This window comes from Ananas comosus, linkage group 10 (assembly GCF_001540865.1).
Source record: "Ananas comosus cultivar F153 linkage group 10, ASM154086v1, whole genome shotgun sequence".
Classification (NCBI taxonomy): domain Eukaryota; kingdom Viridiplantae; phylum Streptophyta; class Magnoliopsida; order Poales; family Bromeliaceae; genus Ananas; species Ananas comosus.
This window is the reverse complement of record NC_033630.1, coordinates 2,617,432-2,634,668: the sequence shown is the minus strand read 5'-3', so window position 1 is coordinate 2,634,668 and position 17,237 is coordinate 2,617,432. Positions and strand designations below refer to the sequence as shown.

At 36.9% G+C, this 17,237-nt stretch overlaps 3 protein-coding genes across 4 annotated transcripts; 1 reads left to right on the top strand and 2 right to left on the bottom strand.

Moving 5' to 3' along the window:
- Nucleotides 1,061-2,182, top strand: LOC109716623 (ervatamin-B-like). Its single transcript, XM_020242159.1, has 2 exons — nucleotides 1,061-1,499; nucleotides 1,596-2,182. Exons 1-2 carry the CDS (start codon nucleotides 1,061-1,063, stop codon nucleotides 2,180-2,182), a joined length of 1,026 nt encoding a protein of 341 aa, XP_020097748.1.
- Nucleotides 2,433-5,233, bottom strand: LOC109716014 (GDSL esterase/lipase At5g45910-like). Of its 2 annotated transcripts, none has more exons than XM_020241281.1 (5): nucleotides 4,038-5,233; nucleotides 3,727-3,942; nucleotides 3,513-3,661; nucleotides 3,077-3,353; nucleotides 2,433-2,936 (listed from the first exon to the last, which is right to left on the bottom strand). In XM_020241281.1, the coding sequence occupies exons 1-5, from the start codon at nucleotides 4,330-4,332 to the stop codon at nucleotides 2,713-2,715; spliced, it is 1,161 nt and encodes a 386-aa protein (XP_020096870.1). In that variant the 5' UTR covers nucleotides 4,333-5,233; the 3' UTR covers nucleotides 2,433-2,712. The 2 variants fall into 2 exon arrangements, with proteins under 2 accessions (XP_020096870.1, XP_020096871.1); XM_020241282.1 differs by having other exon boundaries at nucleotides 3,513-3,580.
- On the bottom strand, nucleotides 5,640-7,895 carry LOC109716015 (GDSL esterase/lipase At5g45910-like). The gene is made up of 5 exons (XM_020241284.1): nucleotides 7,602-7,895; nucleotides 7,223-7,444; nucleotides 6,976-7,124; nucleotides 6,179-6,455; nucleotides 5,640-5,980 (listed from the first exon to the last, which is right to left on the bottom strand). The coding sequence occupies exons 1-5, from the start codon at nucleotides 7,840-7,842 to the stop codon at nucleotides 5,766-5,768; spliced, it is 1,104 nt and encodes a 367-aa protein (XP_020096873.1). The 5' UTR covers nucleotides 7,843-7,895; the 3' UTR covers nucleotides 5,640-5,765.

Sequence of the window (17,237 nt, the reverse complement as noted above, 5' to 3'; positions counted from 1 at the left end):
CCAAATGTATAAATCAAAATCTCTTTTCCCAGAGCTGCAAAAAGCTCTAGGCAGGTGTAGTCAGCTGGAATGTTAGACTACCACCAAACTAACTTTGAGTTCAATCCAAAAATGCATGATCCATGTGCTGTCTTTCTGTGCCTGCATCTTTTTTGACCCCTCATATGATACCTACTGTCTTTCTTAAAATATCTGGCATTTTTATGAAACGTTCCACCAAACTCTTTTAGAAATTTTAAAAGTCAATATCAAGGTCAACCGTGGGCTGCCCATTACCCAACCATAACCATGATCATTATGAGCATGTAGGAAGAATTTTATTGAAGTTGATACAACTTATTTCGTCAAAATAAAGTGAAAATTTAGAAATATGGGATACGATTGACACAAAATACAAAAATTAGAAACCAAATTTTAAAAAAATAAGCAAAAAAAAAAGCATTTGGCACATAAGGTTGCCAGTTACATCAAGTCGTAACATACTTAACCCTCTTAACCTCTTGAGGCTAACTATCACTTAAAATACTAGAGCCGAATTAACAGGTTTAGTTTTACTATATCTTATATATAAGATTATCTTAAATTATAGGGCACTCAAGTACTAACCGACGTGAGACCGTGCTTTTTCCGTTGTATATCGACAGATTTTGTGGAAAGTCACGCTCCATCTATAACCATCGTCAAGGGGAGCCGCGCACTGTCTGGTGTCTATCGACAAATTCAATTAGAAGAACCACTTAATCGCTTAAAATTAATCCTTTTTTTTAAAATCTTTTCCTTGAAGGTGAAAACAAAAAAAAAAAGAGAAAGAAATTCTCTATCATCATAATTTCACCTGATGAAGAAACAAGCAGAAGAATCGGCATGAAGCGTGAGCAAACGGAATACACGCTTTATGAGACAACTGTAAACACAAAACAGCTTTTTCTAGCTCAAGTACTCCTCCATTGTCACCCGTGGCTTTTTTTTTCCATTGCTATATATATATATAAAAACCAAATCACCACCAAAAATTAAGGTTAGGACTCATAGAATTTGATTCATAAAATTAATAATTAGCATGGCTTCTTCATGCCATTTCATATTCCTTTCGATCATCGCAACTACTGCTCTCCTACGGTGTCTAGAGGTGGCCTCGCTTGACAAACCGGAATATTGGTTGACGCCGGAGCGGCACGAAAAATGGATGGCGCAATATGGCCGAGTTTATAAAGACGCCGATGAGAAGCAGCGTCGGTATAAGATATTCAAGGATAACGCGAACTATATCGAAGCCTTCAATAAGGAGGGGAAGCACAAGTACACTCTCGGCATTAACCAGTTTACTGATTTAACGACCGAGGAGTTCGTGTCTACCTACACCGGCGCTCGTCCCCGTAATGCCACTTTGATGAGGCGCCCGAAGCCGCTGCGAAATGACGGTGCCGTCGATCCACCGACCACCGTAGATTGGAGAGCCGCAGGTGCAGTAACTTATGTCAGAGACCAAGGGGCATGCAGTAAGAATCAAAATATAAGTAAAACCTCTCTCATTTGGAAGTTTTAGTATGTTATTACTTTTGCGACTGGTAAATATTGTTCTATGTTCAAAATAGGTTCGTGTTGGGCGTTTTCTGCAGTAGCAGCAATGGAGGGGATCATCCAGATAGTGACGGGACAATCGACACCTCTGTCGGAGCAAGAGATCATAGATTGCGACTTTACGGACCGCGGATGTTCGCCGAGCTGGGTCAACAATGCCTTTCGCTTCGTCGTCTACGCTGGCGGCATCAATTCCGAGGCTGACTACCCCTACACCGGGACGCGGAAGTGTTGCGACGTCCAGAAGTTGCAGAACGGCCGAGCAGCTACAATTTACGGCTACGAGGACGTGCCTCCGAATGACGAAAACGCGCTCATGAATGTGGTGGCAAATCGACCCGTGTCTGTCAACGTCGATGCCGCTGCGATCCAGCACTATAGCGGTGGCATCTTCGACGGACCGTGTGGTAGTTCTATCAATCACGCTATGTGCATCGTCGGGTACGGACAAAATGACGATGCGGGAACGAAGTATTGGATTGTGAAGAACTCATGGGGAACATCGTGGGGAGATGAAGGATACATATATTTTCAGAAGGATGTGGCTGCACCTGAAGGAATGTGCGGTCTAGCGACGTCTCCGTCTTATCCGACAATGTAACGAGTAATCGTTTCGCAAAACAGGTAGTTGAGATTTTTGTGTTTGGTGCTTTCTTTTGAGTGAGTGATCGATCAATTGCTGTAAATTAGATGCAGTGGTTCTTTTTTAGATTGTATAGTTCTTAAGCTTGTAATAATTATCAACAAATTGTGTAGTAGACAATGTTGCAAATGTAAAATGCAACTCCCTGTGGATAAAAATTGAATCGTGCACAAAATGTTTGATGTGTTTGTTGTAACAGGTGCAAAAATTGAAATCAGTGAGAACTTTTAAAGAATTTCATTATACAAATCAAGATAATTTTTACATATCCTTGCATAAATAACTATGACGGGACTATCATTAGAATGTTTCGTTGGTTCGACCCTTCATCTCAATGCAAGCTGTCGCACCTGATAGTAGCAAAGCACACTGCTATCATTTTAACCTTTCGTATATATTAACAGAGTCATTTTTACTATAAATAGATCAAATTTACATAATCTGTTTTTTCAATAAATAATGACCAAATTTGATAAAACCGCCCTTTATTACGAATTTTGTTTCATTAGTGGCGGATGAGTGTAGGGACCGTGGAGCAGATTGGTTGCGATAGAGCGGTAAGCGGCTTCGGTTAAGTGAACCCCGTCCCAGTTAGCATACGAAGACGGGTCCGAGCAAACGCTTGAGCCCTGGTGGCCGCACCGGGCCGCAGGGTTGAAGTTGTAAGGGCCGCCGCCGCCGCAACATGATGTTAGAGCACCGTGTGTGAACCCTAGAAACAATTTAAAGAGGGAAAGAGTCGGATAAGTCCAGTTTTCTATTTAGAAATCAGGTTCATTGAATTTGGTCAAATTTAGTGCGGGTAGAAAACTATTCCCCTCAATAGTGAATGACTTTTGAATGTGATCTCACCAAAGTGTTTTGGTGCGTGCGAAAACGGAATCGCCGCGCCATAGTAGTCGGCATAGATGATCCTCGCTCTTTGGTACTTCCTCTGTAGCCTCGCCAGCGCCCGACGAAGCAACGCATTGTGGTACTTCGCGAAACTGTTGAACTTCTTTAAGCACCCGTTCCGACGATCGTAGTCGGCTTTTCTCACACTTCCGAACAGCGTTAGGTACACCGACGAGCAACCAAAGGGTAAATTCCCGGGCACCATCAGGTGAATCGCGCCGTTATTGATCAATCTCTGAATAAAAAGAAAAGATATTAAATTAACAGTACAATAAAATATACATGTTACGACCAAATGTTTTGTGTCAACTCTAAATGTGTAGTAAAAATTACTGATCTATGTCAAATTTTAACATTCGACGCGAATTATATGAATTAATTAGGTGTTACATACTTCAGTAGCTGTTGCGATCGCACCGGTCACGTTCGGAACATAAGATCGAATTTCCTCCATGCTCTTCCCTACAGAAAATCCGTAGTTGTAATCGTTCCCTCCAATCTCACCGACGAGAAACAGAGAAGCACTAAAATAGTCTCTGCAATCTAAATCGCATTTAAAATAGTTTAGTAATTTACGCGCGAAATTTCAGTCGTATTGAGACTATCACCTTTTGTCGTGTTGCAAAGCAAAGGCAATAATTCCTCGAACCACCTCAATTGCGCGCTTAATGAGTTATTAGTCCAAAGAAGCTCCCCAACTCCAATCTCTTGTAGAAATTCCGGGTCTAGCGCGGTGGCGCCTCCGACCGCAAAGTTCGCGCCGTGCCGGAAATCCGCCCCGCGGGCTAAGTAAGGAGGAAGCATTGGTAGCCCAAATGCTTCAGCTGCATGAAACAGTACATATTTTTGTTTTCGACTTCCGAGGGACTAATATGTAGTACTGAAAGATTTTAGGACTGAAGTGTAAGAAAAAATGTACCGATAAAATCGACAATTAAACGGCCGTCGGAGCAGCGACCGGTGGGGTGCCGGAAAAAGGTAATGCCATAAGGGAGATGGCCGATTGAAGGGAAAGGGAGCGCGCCGGAAAGTAGGAGATTTCCGGTATCGGCTAATGAATCACCAAAGCTAAATACGGAGGTGTAGTTTAGGGGTGTGGATTGAATAAGGGAAATGTAGGAGGACAAAAGCGCAAGAATGAGTGTTAGTTGATTCATGGGAGAAGGAGAGGCAGTGAAAGAGACAGTAACAAGTTGAACTAAGGCCCTCCCCATTCCTACATATAGTTGCAAAATTCTGCATAAAATGTACGGAGAAGTCCCTGTACTGTCGCCATTTACAAATTAGTTCCTGTAATTTTCCCTTTCATTTGCAAGCTTTAAATCCTACTTTTGCTGTAATTGCCTCTTTAATCCTGCTTGGGTTGAATTAAAATCAATCAAGCATTTTACGGAAGCGGTAGATTAAATATTCATTTCAAAGAAAAGTTATTTCTTTTACGTAAAAGGTTGTGACTGTACTAACATTAAAAGGATAAGGACCAACTTGCAATATCAGGATCGTTGAGGGACTACCTAGACATTTTATTATTCATTTGATTTTTTTTTTACCCTGTTATTGGTGCCTAACTTATGTGGACAAAATTTCCCTGTAATTAATGTTCGCTGTAAAAGTATGACAATGTAGGTGCCAATAAATTGCAGCATACATTGTTTGGTGACCGTTGGGAAGAATCAATTCTTTTTTACTAAATGTAACTCTAAAAATATTTGATATGTTGTTATTTATTTTAGAAATCAACTGAGCTAGAAATGTAAAACGACAGGTCTTCGAATTTGAAATCTTGGATACAAATCATTAAATTCTTAGCTACCTGCATTATGTACGACCAGTGATATGTTCTTGTTTATCATGCAAAACTACGAGAGATTTTTGTCTAAGTGGACATTTTTTTTTTTTGGAATGGAACGAAAAGTATAATAATTTACACAAGTTAATTAGCGGATAAATTAGAACAATTAAAAAGATACGCTCGCTATCTGAAAAGAGTCACTTTAGGAACTTTTGTTTTGGCAACGGAATTAAAAGATCTAAATTGGAACTTATATTTGGACTTTAGAATGGTAGTTTCGCGTTCCACGGTAATAGAATCTGCGCACTTAATAGTTTGGTAGACATTTTAATTCTGCCAGAGATGACTGCAGTTGAAAACAACAAAGTAAATTGGAACTTATATTTGGACTTTAGAATGGTCGTTTCGCGTTCCGCGGTAATAGAATCTGCGCACTTAATAGTTTGGTAGATATTTTAATTCTGCTAGAGATGACTGCAGTTGAAAACAACAAAGTAAATGCTAGCATGTGAAACTATAAAATGTTGTGAAGCAAATGCTAGAATGCGAAAACATGTCCAATCCACCTAAACTGGAAGCTTGCATAGTGTGTGACACATTTATTGGCACCTAACTTGGGCTTGGGCCTAAACTCATTCTGTATGAAAAAGCAAATCCATCGAACACATATTAATTAGCACCCAACAGTTATAAGATAAAAAAAAATATATAGAGGACAACCAAAAGAAAAAGAGGGAATCACTCCAAATCAAACATTTTCATTTTGAGCCCCTAATTTAGTCCTCTTAATTTGGCAAAAATTTATGTTATTCGCTACAGAAACACATGAAAAAAAAGAGATAAAATTATTAGGATTTAATGCATGTTTAATATAGACGGCTCAGCGTCGGAACCGTTGAGCCAACCGGTTGCAATGTGACTGTAAGCGGCTTCGGTTAAGTGGACTCCATCCCAGTTAACATAAGTCGAGGGATCGTTACATGAACTCGAGTCCGGTGAGCCGCATGGTTCACTAACATTGTAAGGTCCACCTCCCCCACAACAAGCCCTGAGAGCTCCATTACTAAATCCTGCAACAAAAAAGAAAAAAAAAATAATTATATTGTCTATAATAAAACAAATTTAAGTTTAATATATGAGTATATATATTTTCATTATGTTTTCAATTATATGCTCTTGATGTTTCACAATCACTTTGACTAAACCTGATTCGAAACTGCAGGTACATAAACCAAAGACATTTGCTGAAGAACAGAGCAGCAGCTCACCGAAGTGTTTAGGCGAGTGCGCGAGCCGCTTCACTGGACTGTAGTAATCGGCGTAGATGATCTTCGTAGACGGATACTTTCGACCGAGCTCTGCTACCGCCTGACGGAGCAATTCATTGTGGTACCTCGCCAAGTCGTCGAACTTCTTCAGGCACCCGGTCCGTCGATCGTAGTCATCTCCGTTAGGGCTCTGGAATGCCGCTAGTATCACCAGATTGCACCCGGTCGGTGGATTTGACGCCACTACGATATGCTTGGCCCCTTCGTCGATGAGTCTCTGTTAGGAAATTATAATGAAGCGGTTTAGCGACACTACTACGGTTCTAGTGTCTGGTTTCTTGCAAAACTATTAACTACCGTTTGGTTCGGGGTTAAGAAAAAACTAGTTATTCCAGGAATAGGGTTAAGTTTAGAGTTAAGGTGAGGTTAGAGTATTTTTGTGTTTGATTGGGGGTTGGAATTAGTCCAGAATAGTGAAAAATAGTGTTTGGTCGGAGTAGGTGGGATAAGAAGGATAGTAGGTTATTATGAATAAAAAATAGTATTTATTTGGAGTTTGGTGGGATTAGATGAGATTAGCTAATCCGGGATAATCCATTTGAGGTGGGGTTAGAGGTGGGGTTAGCTAACCCCACCCGTTTTTAGAAGTATTTGGAAATAAAATAGGGGTTAAAGGGTTATTTCACCCCCTAACCCCTAACCAAACAATAGCTTAAAAATTTACGATCATATGTTAGTATACAGTGCTTTCGGTATATGTAAAACTATTTTTCAACAGAAAAAATATATTTTCGTACCTCCGATGCCGTAGAAATAGCTTTGATAACTTGGGGCGCATAGGACCTCACTTCATCTAAATTACGTGTTGCGAACAATCCTAATTGATAGTCGTTGATTCCAAATTCTCCTATTACAAAGAGGGATTTGCCGAAGTAGTTCCTACAATCTGAAATAATGGCATTAATTAATTTTTTTCTATTTTAATTAATTTTATTATTGCTTTTCGGAATAGAGAAGCTGCTGAAGAGACAAGATGGTCGCAACCTTTGGTTGAGTTGCAAAGGGTAGGCTTCAGCTGCTGGAACCAACCAAGCTGGGTATCCAGCGAGATGTTGAGCGGAGCCGCATTGCTGCTCAAAATACCTCTACTTTGGAAGAACGAAAGGTCGAGCGTCGTCGCACCTCCGACAGCAAAGTTTGCGCCTTTCCGGAAGCTTTTATCGTGGCCAAAGTATGGTGGAATCAATGGGAGCCCGAGAGCCTCGGCTGTATATACATATACATATACACGCACACAGATAAAGAAAAATAATAACTTTAAAACTTTTCTCATAATAGAAAAAGAAAAATTATTTAAGGCGGTCTCATTTTAAGTAAAAAGCAAAAAAAGAATTGAGATAAATGAAATGAGTGAAATACGTACCAACGAAATCTATGACCAATCGTCCATCAGAGCAACGACCATTAGGGTGGCCGAAAAAAGTCTTACCATACGGTACATGACCTGCAGGACTCTCCGGTGATAAAATGGCCAAATTACCTGTGTCTGTGTAAGAATCACCAAAGCTAAATATCGACCCGTAACGCCGAAGAGGCAGAGGAGAGGAGAAACTAAAGCAAAAACAAAATAAGAGCACGAGGACGGATAGTGCTAAGAGCTTCATTCTATGGAGTGGGATGAAGTAATTTACACACTAGGTATGGTGAGAATGGGCTTATAATTATGTGACTATTTATAGGAGAATTTTCTTTAGTATATGTCACATTTGAATGTTTCTTTGGAACATCACGTATCTATTACGGGTCGAATTGACCCATACTAGTAAATTCTACAGAGAAAAAGGGTCTATTGGGTTTACCTTTTAACATCACAAACATGACTAATAAAAGTTGAGCGAATGAGATTTAAACCTTTTTCGTGGGGTGGAGAAATAAAAGCCTTTTTGTACACGCAACTTAGAATTAAAGATTATCCCTAAATGGTCACGAAATTTTGAGCGGAAACATCTCTGGGGTCAAGTAATATGAACTCTAGCATGAACTTCAAAAAAAATTTAATTTTTCTTATCTAATTTTATATTATATTATTTTTTTTTAGAGATAGATAACACACTACCTGCTTCATTTATTTCATTTAGAAATAAATTTAGCTGGATATGTGAATCAACTAGAATTCGAACTTGAGACCTCGGGTACCAACCACCAAGTTCTTTGGCACTTGCTCTGGAGACGGTCGATAATTTTATATTATATTATTGTATTTGATTTAAATCTGTTGCTGTAGAGATTGTGGAAGTATGCTACGTGCGAATAACATGAAAATTGAGGCTTTTCTGTAGGTCTTTAAGATGATATTCAAGAGTTATGTGTGTGTTGGTGTCCTAAAAATTGCGCCACATGGTGAACTAAAATGCACCGCATGAAAACAACTTTGAAGCGAGAGATAAGTAGTATGCGGTGCACCAGTGGTAGAGAAGAACACACATAAAATCGAAAAATAGTTTTTTTTTTTTTTTTTTTTTTTTTTTTTTTTTTTTAGAGATAGGTAGCACGCTACCCGCTTCACTTATTTTATTTAGAAATAAATTTAGCTAGAAATGTGAATCAATTAGGATTCGAACTTGGGTCTCGGGTACCAACCACCAAATCCTTTGCCACTTGCTTTAGGGATGGTCGGTAAAATCGAAAAATAGTTAAAACTTATGCTGTTAGAATCGGCTGATAGTGGCACACAAAATCAGAAATGTGATCGATTAGGAAGAATAACTGAACAACAACGGGCGAAATTATAAATAGATAAGAAATGCCTAACAGAAGAGTATTTTTCCTTCGAAAATGAGAAGACTAACTTATTTTCCTGCATTTTTCGCTTTTTAGAAATAGTCTATTTAATTGGACAGCAAAATTAAAATTTTGAAGAGCCTTTAAATAAGTTCTACACAATTTCACCTTTTTTTTCTTTATGAGGATGAGATCACTTTTAGGGAAAGGTGTAGAGCAGTCAAGCAGGACGGTGAGCTTCACAGTAAAGACTAGAGAAAATAGCTTTTGTGGTTGTGGGGCGGCAGAGCAATCCCTGCCTGTTATTTGTTTCCCTTTTTCTTTTGTTTTGTTTTGTTTTGTTTTTTTTTTTTTTTTTTTGTTTAGGTAGGTTTTAGGAACATTGCTGTTTCAAACATTCGCGTAATAAATAAAGCAGATAGTTTACCATTTTTTTTTCAAAAAAAGTACTTTTTGTCGTCTTTTTAATTTGAAATCACCATAGTATTATTGATGGAATTAAGTTTGTGTGATTTCAGTTGGTTACTCGTGAGTCGTGACCTCGTTCAAGATATGAGACTAAATAAAATAGCATAATATAAGAGAGCGAGGAATAGAAATTTGATCGATTTAGAGGTGTCGGGTGTTTAGAAATGTCAGGGATGGAGAGCTTATGGAATAAAAACAAATTTTTGTAACCATGTTCAATCGTGAACATTTCAAACTGGATTCCGCTTGCAACCAAGTTATTGAAACTCTCCGCTACTGTCTTTTCATCTTTTCATATAAGAAAAAATTAAGAGTAAACTTTAAATACCATCTTTGTAGTTTTACACTTTTTTATTTAGTACTCTATAGTTTAAAGTGTATCAATTTAGTATCCTATTATTTTATTTTTTTTTTTCGTCAGCTCATCCGTTAATATTTCGTTAAATTATATACAAAAAACTTTAAATATCCGACCTAGATTTATCAAATATTCACTTTAGTACCTTTTAATTTTAAGTTTGTCACTGATTTAACGAAAAAAATAATAGAGGGGATAATAAAAAGAGAAAAATAAAAACACGGGATATTAAAGTGATACACTTTAAATCACATGGTACTAAAATAAAAAAAATGCGAAACACATGGGTGGTATTTGAAGTTTTTTCAAAAATTAATCTTTTCACATTATAATTTCGTATAAGAGAAAACTTGTTGCGAAATAGTGAACGAGGGTGACACAAAATAAATGCTAACCTGCGAAATTTTTTCCCCACGCGTCTCGTTGTACTGGTCCAAAGTAGAAGCAAATTTGCGTTGTTGGGCTATTTTTCACTTGACACTTGGTTTTCTTTTCTGATTCAATGTATTGGGTCTCGTTGAAAGTAAAACTTAATTTCATAAAAGTAATGTTCTAGAGTAGTTTTTTTTTTTTTTTAACCTAACAAAGGAGAAAAATTCAACAGGGACTGGTACCAACTGAGAAACACTATTTCTTAATAAATATCTGTTGTATATCTCGAGCAATTTTCTACATATAGAGAGCAACGTCCTCACCGATTATCAACTATATTATCCATCCACGCTATCTAATCTGGACCGTGCGAAATAATCTCGCCGCTCATTGGCAACAAGATTCACAGGACGACGATTTTAACTGCACTTCTGGGTTAATCACATTAAGGATCGATTTCGATAGGCGCAGCGTGGCAGCAGCTGCACCTATATGGTACTCAACATAAAAGTTCAGAAGTGACCCTGAGTTAAGAACACATCCGACGCACGCAAATATGTCATGCCTGTATCATTATCTTGTAATCAAATAATGAAAAAAAAATATAACTGTGTGAAGAAAAATATTACGTGCAAGCCCGTTGGGTATGTTGTAGTTATAACTTATAAGGGACACCTCGATCCCCTGCGGTCCTAAGTGACCTATTGGTAAATCCTGGGAACAAATGAAAGAGACATAGCCCAGCTCACGATCTATTAATTTGTAAGCATAGTAACAACTAATTATGTCTCAAAAATCACACGAACGTGTGTCCAATTAGCTAAAAATTTGATTGTTATTAGAGTTAATTGTATCGTCACTCTCCATTTTGCAATGTTAGCATAATGCATACCGCATCAGCATCAAATCTTCTTGATCATATGACGATTTTTCTCCAGTTAAAAGGGCATTTTGCCACGGCCAAACTTAATTGCAATAAAACAAAAATAATTAATGGTGCAATTAACCCAACTAAGCATCCATGTGGATTCCACACCCAGACCAAATTTTCCTAGTTGATTCTTTAAATTGAAGGTTACTAATAATTGATCATGGTCCAAATTTATCGCTTTCTAAAGTGTAGCTTCTTCTTTCGGTCTACAACATTATTTTCAAATATGAGTTCACTCTAGTATGGTATGAATATATTATATATATATATATATATATATATATAGAGAGAGAGAGAGTATATATATATCAGGCACGAGGACTCTCGTGTCGTCGGGACGAGAGAGAGAGAGAGAGAGAGAGAGAGAGAAAGAGAGAGAGAGAGAGAGAGAGAGAGAGAGCAGGGCTGCTGTGCTCTCAGGAGCACGGACTATATATATATAGTACCAAGGGCTTGATACTATTGATAGTAAGTAAGCATTATATATATATATTTATAATATATATATATGGTGCTATTAGTTTTTTAGCCATTAGATTGAGAAATGTATGGTTTATATATATATAGTACCAAGGGCTTGATACTATTGTAAGTATAGTATACATATATATATATATATATATATATATATATATATATATATATATATATATATATATATATATAATAGATATATATATATATATATATATATTGGTGCTATTAGTTTTTTAGCCATTAGATTGAGAAATGTATGGTTAGGATGATGTGGGCCCCCTAAGGTTGAGTGAGTGGTTGGTTAAATAATATGATCTAACGAATAAAAATAATCAAAGGCACTACAACAGAATTAGGTTATAGCGACATATGTTTGGGACACTTTTGTGTAAGTGTCCTATTTATGCCAAAACTTTAAAAAAAATCTACTAATGCTTAAGTATAAAGCCTAATCCAACAAAAAATAAAAGGTTACTCTACTCAACCGATCCCACCCAGCCCATTGGGCCCGACTACAAACAGAAAATAAAAAAAAAAAAGAAAAATCTATTGTCATCTCCCCTTCCCCCCTCGCTCAATCCACTGAAATCTAGACGAAGAGCCCTTCCCTCTCCTCCTCCTCCGCCACCGCAGCCAATAAGGTAGAATTCCGGCGGTTGCTAAATACTTAAATGAGTGTTAGTAAATTAGCAGCACTCTTTTTATGTTATAGCGACACTCTTTAACTGTCACTATATACCTAGCAACCCTACATATAGCAACACTTTTTAAAAGTGTCGGTAATTTAGTCAGCAGCACTTTTTTTGACCTGTAGCGACATTTAAAAGTGTCGCTATAGACCATTTTTGTTGTGGTGAGGATTAAATCTAACAGTGAAAAACTCGATAACACCAAACCTTTGGTACTATCGATAGTATCCCAACCGGACTCTATATATATATATATATATATATATATATATATATAGTAATTAAGTGGAATAGTTACTCTTGTAGTTTTTTTAATGGCCAAAGCCACATGATAAATAGTTATGAATACCAATTGTAAGCTTAACTGGTACATAATATCAAGCTTAAATTTAAATAATTGACAAATTGGATGCAAAAATCAAAGGCATATTCGATGAAGAAGCGCGAAGCTCATCGAATTGGTTTGAAGAGTGCACCAGTTGATCAACTGCTCCATGGAAGTCGGCATAGATGATTGTCATGGAAGTCGGCATAGATGATCGTCGCTTGCGAATATTTGCTATAGCTGCGCTAGAGATCGACGGAGCATCGCATTTGTTGGAAATCTCGTACTCGTTCTGATACCAGATTTTGAAAATTTTCAATCCGTTCTGGTACCGACTACTATTGATTCAATACTAATTATTAGGATTACGCAACGAAAGCATCAAATAGAATTTTTATCATAAATTCGTCTTCCTAGTAAAAACTGATATAATCATAAAAAAAAAATCCAAATAAAAAATACAGATAGAAAAAGATTAATTAAATAAAAAATGACTATACCTAATTCCCTCTTCTGCAATAAAGTAGCGTCTACTCGAACCACCCTTATGGATTAAATAATTTATCTCTAACAGGTTTATATATTAATTCTAATCCAACGAGAATTCAACTACAAATCTAATCAAATCCTAGCATCATTATGCTATTTTGCCAAGCCGTTGAACTTCTTCAGGCATTCAGTCTGCTTGTTTTTTTTTTTTGAGAAAAGGTAGCACGCTACCTGCTTCATTTATTGAAAAGATAAATTAGGCTACAAAAGTGAGGCATCCAGGACCTCGAAGGAGGGGCGTAAAAATAAATAAATAAATAAATAAATATCACGTGATGGTAGAGCGACTAGAAGTATATGCACATAGCTCCCAGGATTTCAGCAGCTCCTTGAACCTGTACACCGCCACGAGGGGGTCTAGTTGGATGTTTCGAAAAATCATATCGTTCCTAGCCTTCCAAATAATCCACCAGCACGCAGCCAATTCAGGAAGGCTATACCTCGTATTCTACGATCCTTTCTTAACCATCCACTTATCCCAGATATGAATAACATCGTCTCCCAGCTCTGTCGCTTGAATACTCTCTACGCCCATCACCAAGATAAACTTAGTGAAGACACATTGAGCGAGTAGATGGTTCACGGTCTTGTCGTGTGACCTGCACAGCGTGCATGTCATATCACCAGTCCAACCTCTTTTCGCGAGGTTATTAGCTGTTAAGAGCCTCTTCTTGAGTACTAGCCAACAGAATACTTTAACCTTAAGAGGTATACGTAGATTCCAAATTGTGTTAGTACGTCAATCCCTCATTCCCCTATCATTCAACATGGTATAGACCGATTTGACCGAGAATATTCCGTTGGTCGACCATCTCCAACGTATAGTGTCCGGACTTTGTGTTACGTTGTATCCAGTAACCCTATCCTTGAGTATCGAGAGTTTTACTCCTAACCCGGACTTTGCGTTACGTCCATCCGGTCTGCTTGTTGTAGTCATCTTTATTTGGGCTTCGGTGTGTCATCGAGTGCATTCGAATCAACGAATTCGACACCATCTCTAGATGCATAGCCCCATCATCTATCATTAGGGGTGTAACGTGGGCCGTGTTGGGCCGGCATAGGCCACATTACGTGGGCTGATTCGGGCCAAGAGTAGGCCCGCCCCGACCAGGTTATAAATCCAAGCCGGGTCGTGCCGGCCTGTTTTCTCATAGAAAAAGGCTCGATTCAGCCCCCTGGCTCACCCGGTGCGCACCGGGCCAGGCTTCGTGCTAGCCGGTAAATAATTGTTTTTTAAATTTTTTTCCCAACTATCTTTCGTTATATTTTTTTTTTAAAATATGTTTTCTTAAAAAATAGAATAAAATTTTAAATTATAACTTTTTGACTTATAATTTTTATTTTATACAATTGTACCTAACTTTCTTAAAACTCTTTTAAAAATTTTAATAGATGTAAAAAATTTTGGAGATTTATAGGAGTATTTTATAGATATAAAAATAATTTATTTTTTAAAAAAAATTAACATTTTATCAAAATGCCCTCTGTAATAGTCAAATTTTTGAATGTTAGTGAAGTCTTTGTGATCATTTTAACAAAAAAAAAAGTCTTTTCTATTATTTTTTTACCCTTTCTTTTAAAAAAATAATAAAAAAGTTTTTAAAAAAAAAAAAAAATTTCCAACCACTCAACAGCCATTGGGCCACCCTCCAAGGGTCTGCCATGGACTTGGGTAAAGGCCTGGCTGATTCCTAGGAGTCAGGCCTAAGATTTATATTTGCTTGGCAGAGCCTGGCCATATAGGCCTGCCCTAGCAAGGCCTATATTTTTTAAATCAATAGGCCTATAGGCCTAATGGCCCTTATTGGGCCGGGCCCCGGGCCTACCTTCTAGCCCGGTAGAGTCCGTGCCGTGCCCAGCTTTCGGGTCATGAATGGTCGGCCCAATACGGCCCGGAAAACCCCGACCGGGCTGGGCCGCGGCCCGACCTGGAGTCGTGCCGGGCAGGGCGGTCCACGTGCCGCCTGGCCTGTTTTACACCCCTATCTATCACACTCTATCCAAAGAAAGCATACATAATAATTAAGTGTTTTACAGATTGTCCCTAGAGCAAGTGGTAAAGGATTTGGTGGTTGGTACCCGACGCCCTAGTTCGAATTCTAGTTGATTCATATTTTCAGCTAAATTTATTTTTATTTGAAATAAACGAAGCGGGCGTGGTACTTATCTCTCAAAAAAAAATAATTAAGTGCATTAGTATCCATTTTTTAAGGGTAAATTTATATTTGGATAGTTCTTGTACCGTTCAATGAACCTCAGTAGCTATTGAAACGGTGTTGATGACTTCGGGCACGAACGACCGAACTTTGTTTAAACTTTTGTTACCCAATAATCCAAACTGTTAATCGCTGATTTTGAATTCTGCTACCATAAAGAGTCATTGACTAAATTTATAAAGCCTTACTTATTAGACTTGATCAAATGGCTGAAACTTTATATGTAAATAAATTTTTTCATAATTGAGCTCGACTTTATATTTTAATTTTTTTAAAAATAAAATAATAAAAATATATTATATATATAATTATTTATTTANAAAATATATGTATTCGAGCTGTTATCGAGCCGAACACGAGCGAGCTAATCCCAGCTCATGTTCGGCTCGTTCATTAAACGAGCTGAAAAATCCAGCTGGTGTTCGGCTTGTTTACTAAACGAGCGCGCCGATCTCGAGCTCATTTCGAGCCGAACACGAGCTAACTTACGAACAACGAGCTGAATTGCCACCCCTAGTTGGTATACGCGTACGTACGAATGAATTAAGATTTAAAATTTACTATATAATAATAATAATACTTAGAATTTAATAATAACATTTGAAATTTAATAAGTAATATTTAAAGTATAATAATAATATTATCATATCATCAATAGTACCCGTAAGATGTACTAGAAAATATCTGTACTTAGTAGCACTCAACTACATATCTGTACTTCATTACTGAATTTTCTAGCGCAACTGATAAAAAATTTAATGGACTTAATGGTTGATATCCGAAATTTTAAATTTGAATCCTAATTAATTCACATTTCTAACTAAATTTATTTCTACCCAGTGGCTAATTGTTATTTGGACCGGAAGGTTTGATCCCTATTTATACAAAAAAAAATAAATAAATAAAAATAAAAATAAAACTCGAGCTCCTAGCTTTTTGGGTATTAAAATAGTATATGATGTGGGGATTCTGGATATTAATTTAGGAGCAAACCCAAAAAAAAGAAGGACACGTTAATTGTTGGGTAGTTCTAATTTCTATTGTAAGAGGATTATAATTTGTTAACTTATATATATATATATACTAAAAAATTATGTGACGATTAAATCATCATGTAAATTACATACGCCACTATTGGTTGACCTACCAAATCACCTGCGGAAGATAATACTATAGTTGAAGAATGATAGTTTGGAATTACATAACGACTGAATTAATTAACGAGTCATTATTATTTTGTTGTAAAAGGTTTTAAAGCGCTGGGATGTTTTCAAACAACTCAAGTGAAATAGAAATTAATGGTCTGAATTGAAGCGAAGTAATTGAAAATAATGGTTTGAATAATCTACTCTGGCAGGGGAACCACATCTTATCTTCTTATATGTCATATTCGTGAAAACTCAGCTTTACTGTACAAGGATTGATATTCCTAAAATTTTATTCATGCTTTATTTAAATTATTTTAATCAGTTGAATTAAATGTTTTCTTTAAATTAGTAAGTTAGTGTTAAATTTGATTAAAAATTTTGTTTTACTGAAAACAGGGTACTTTTGACACGACTACTGTCACATGAAAAATGCCAAAAACGTTGTATAATGTAATTAATCGATAAATATAGCTTATTACCGACCGTCCCTAGAGCAAGTGGCAAAGGATTTGGTGGTTGGTATCCGAGAACCAAGTTCGAATCCTAGTTGATTCACATTTCCAGCTAAGTTTATTTCTAAATAAAATAAATGAAGCGGTTAGCGTGCTACTTATTTCTTAAATATATATATATATATATATATATATATATATATATATATATATATATATATATATATATATATATATATATATATCTAAATATGGTATTCCAATAAGTCACAATAATCAACCTTAAGGCACTT

Coding starts and splice junctions, on each gene's coding strand:
- LOC109716623 (XM_020242159.1), top strand. CDS start 1,061: ATGGCTTCTTCATGCCATTTCATATTCCTTTCGATCATCGCAACTACT. Junction 1,500..1,595: donor CAGAGACCAAGGGGCATGCA/GTAAGAATCAAA, acceptor TGTTCAAAATAG/GTTCGTGTTGGGCGTTTTCT.
- LOC109716014 (XM_020241281.1), bottom strand. CDS start 4,332: ATGGGGAGGGCCTTAGTTCAACTTGTTACTGTCTCTTTCACTGCCTCT. Junction 3,943..4,037: donor TTTAATTGTCGATTTTATCG/GTACATTTTTTC, acceptor TGTTTCATGCAG/CTGAAGCATTTGGGCTACCA. Junction 3,662..3,726: donor GCTTTGCAACACGACAAAAG/GTGATAGTCTCA, acceptor AATGCGATTTAG/ATTGCAGAGACTATTTTAGT.
- LOC109716015 (XM_020241284.1), bottom strand. CDS start 7,842: ATGAAGCTCTTAGCACTATCCGTCCTCGTGCTCTTATTTTGTTTTTGC. Junction 7,125..7,222: donor CCTTTGCAACTCAACCAAAG/GTTGCGACCATC, acceptor CCATTATTTCAG/ATTGTAGGAACTACTTCGGC. Junction 6,456..6,975: donor CTATTTCTACGGCATCGGAG/GTACGAAAATAT, acceptor ATTTCCTAACAG/AGACTCATCGACGAAGGGGC.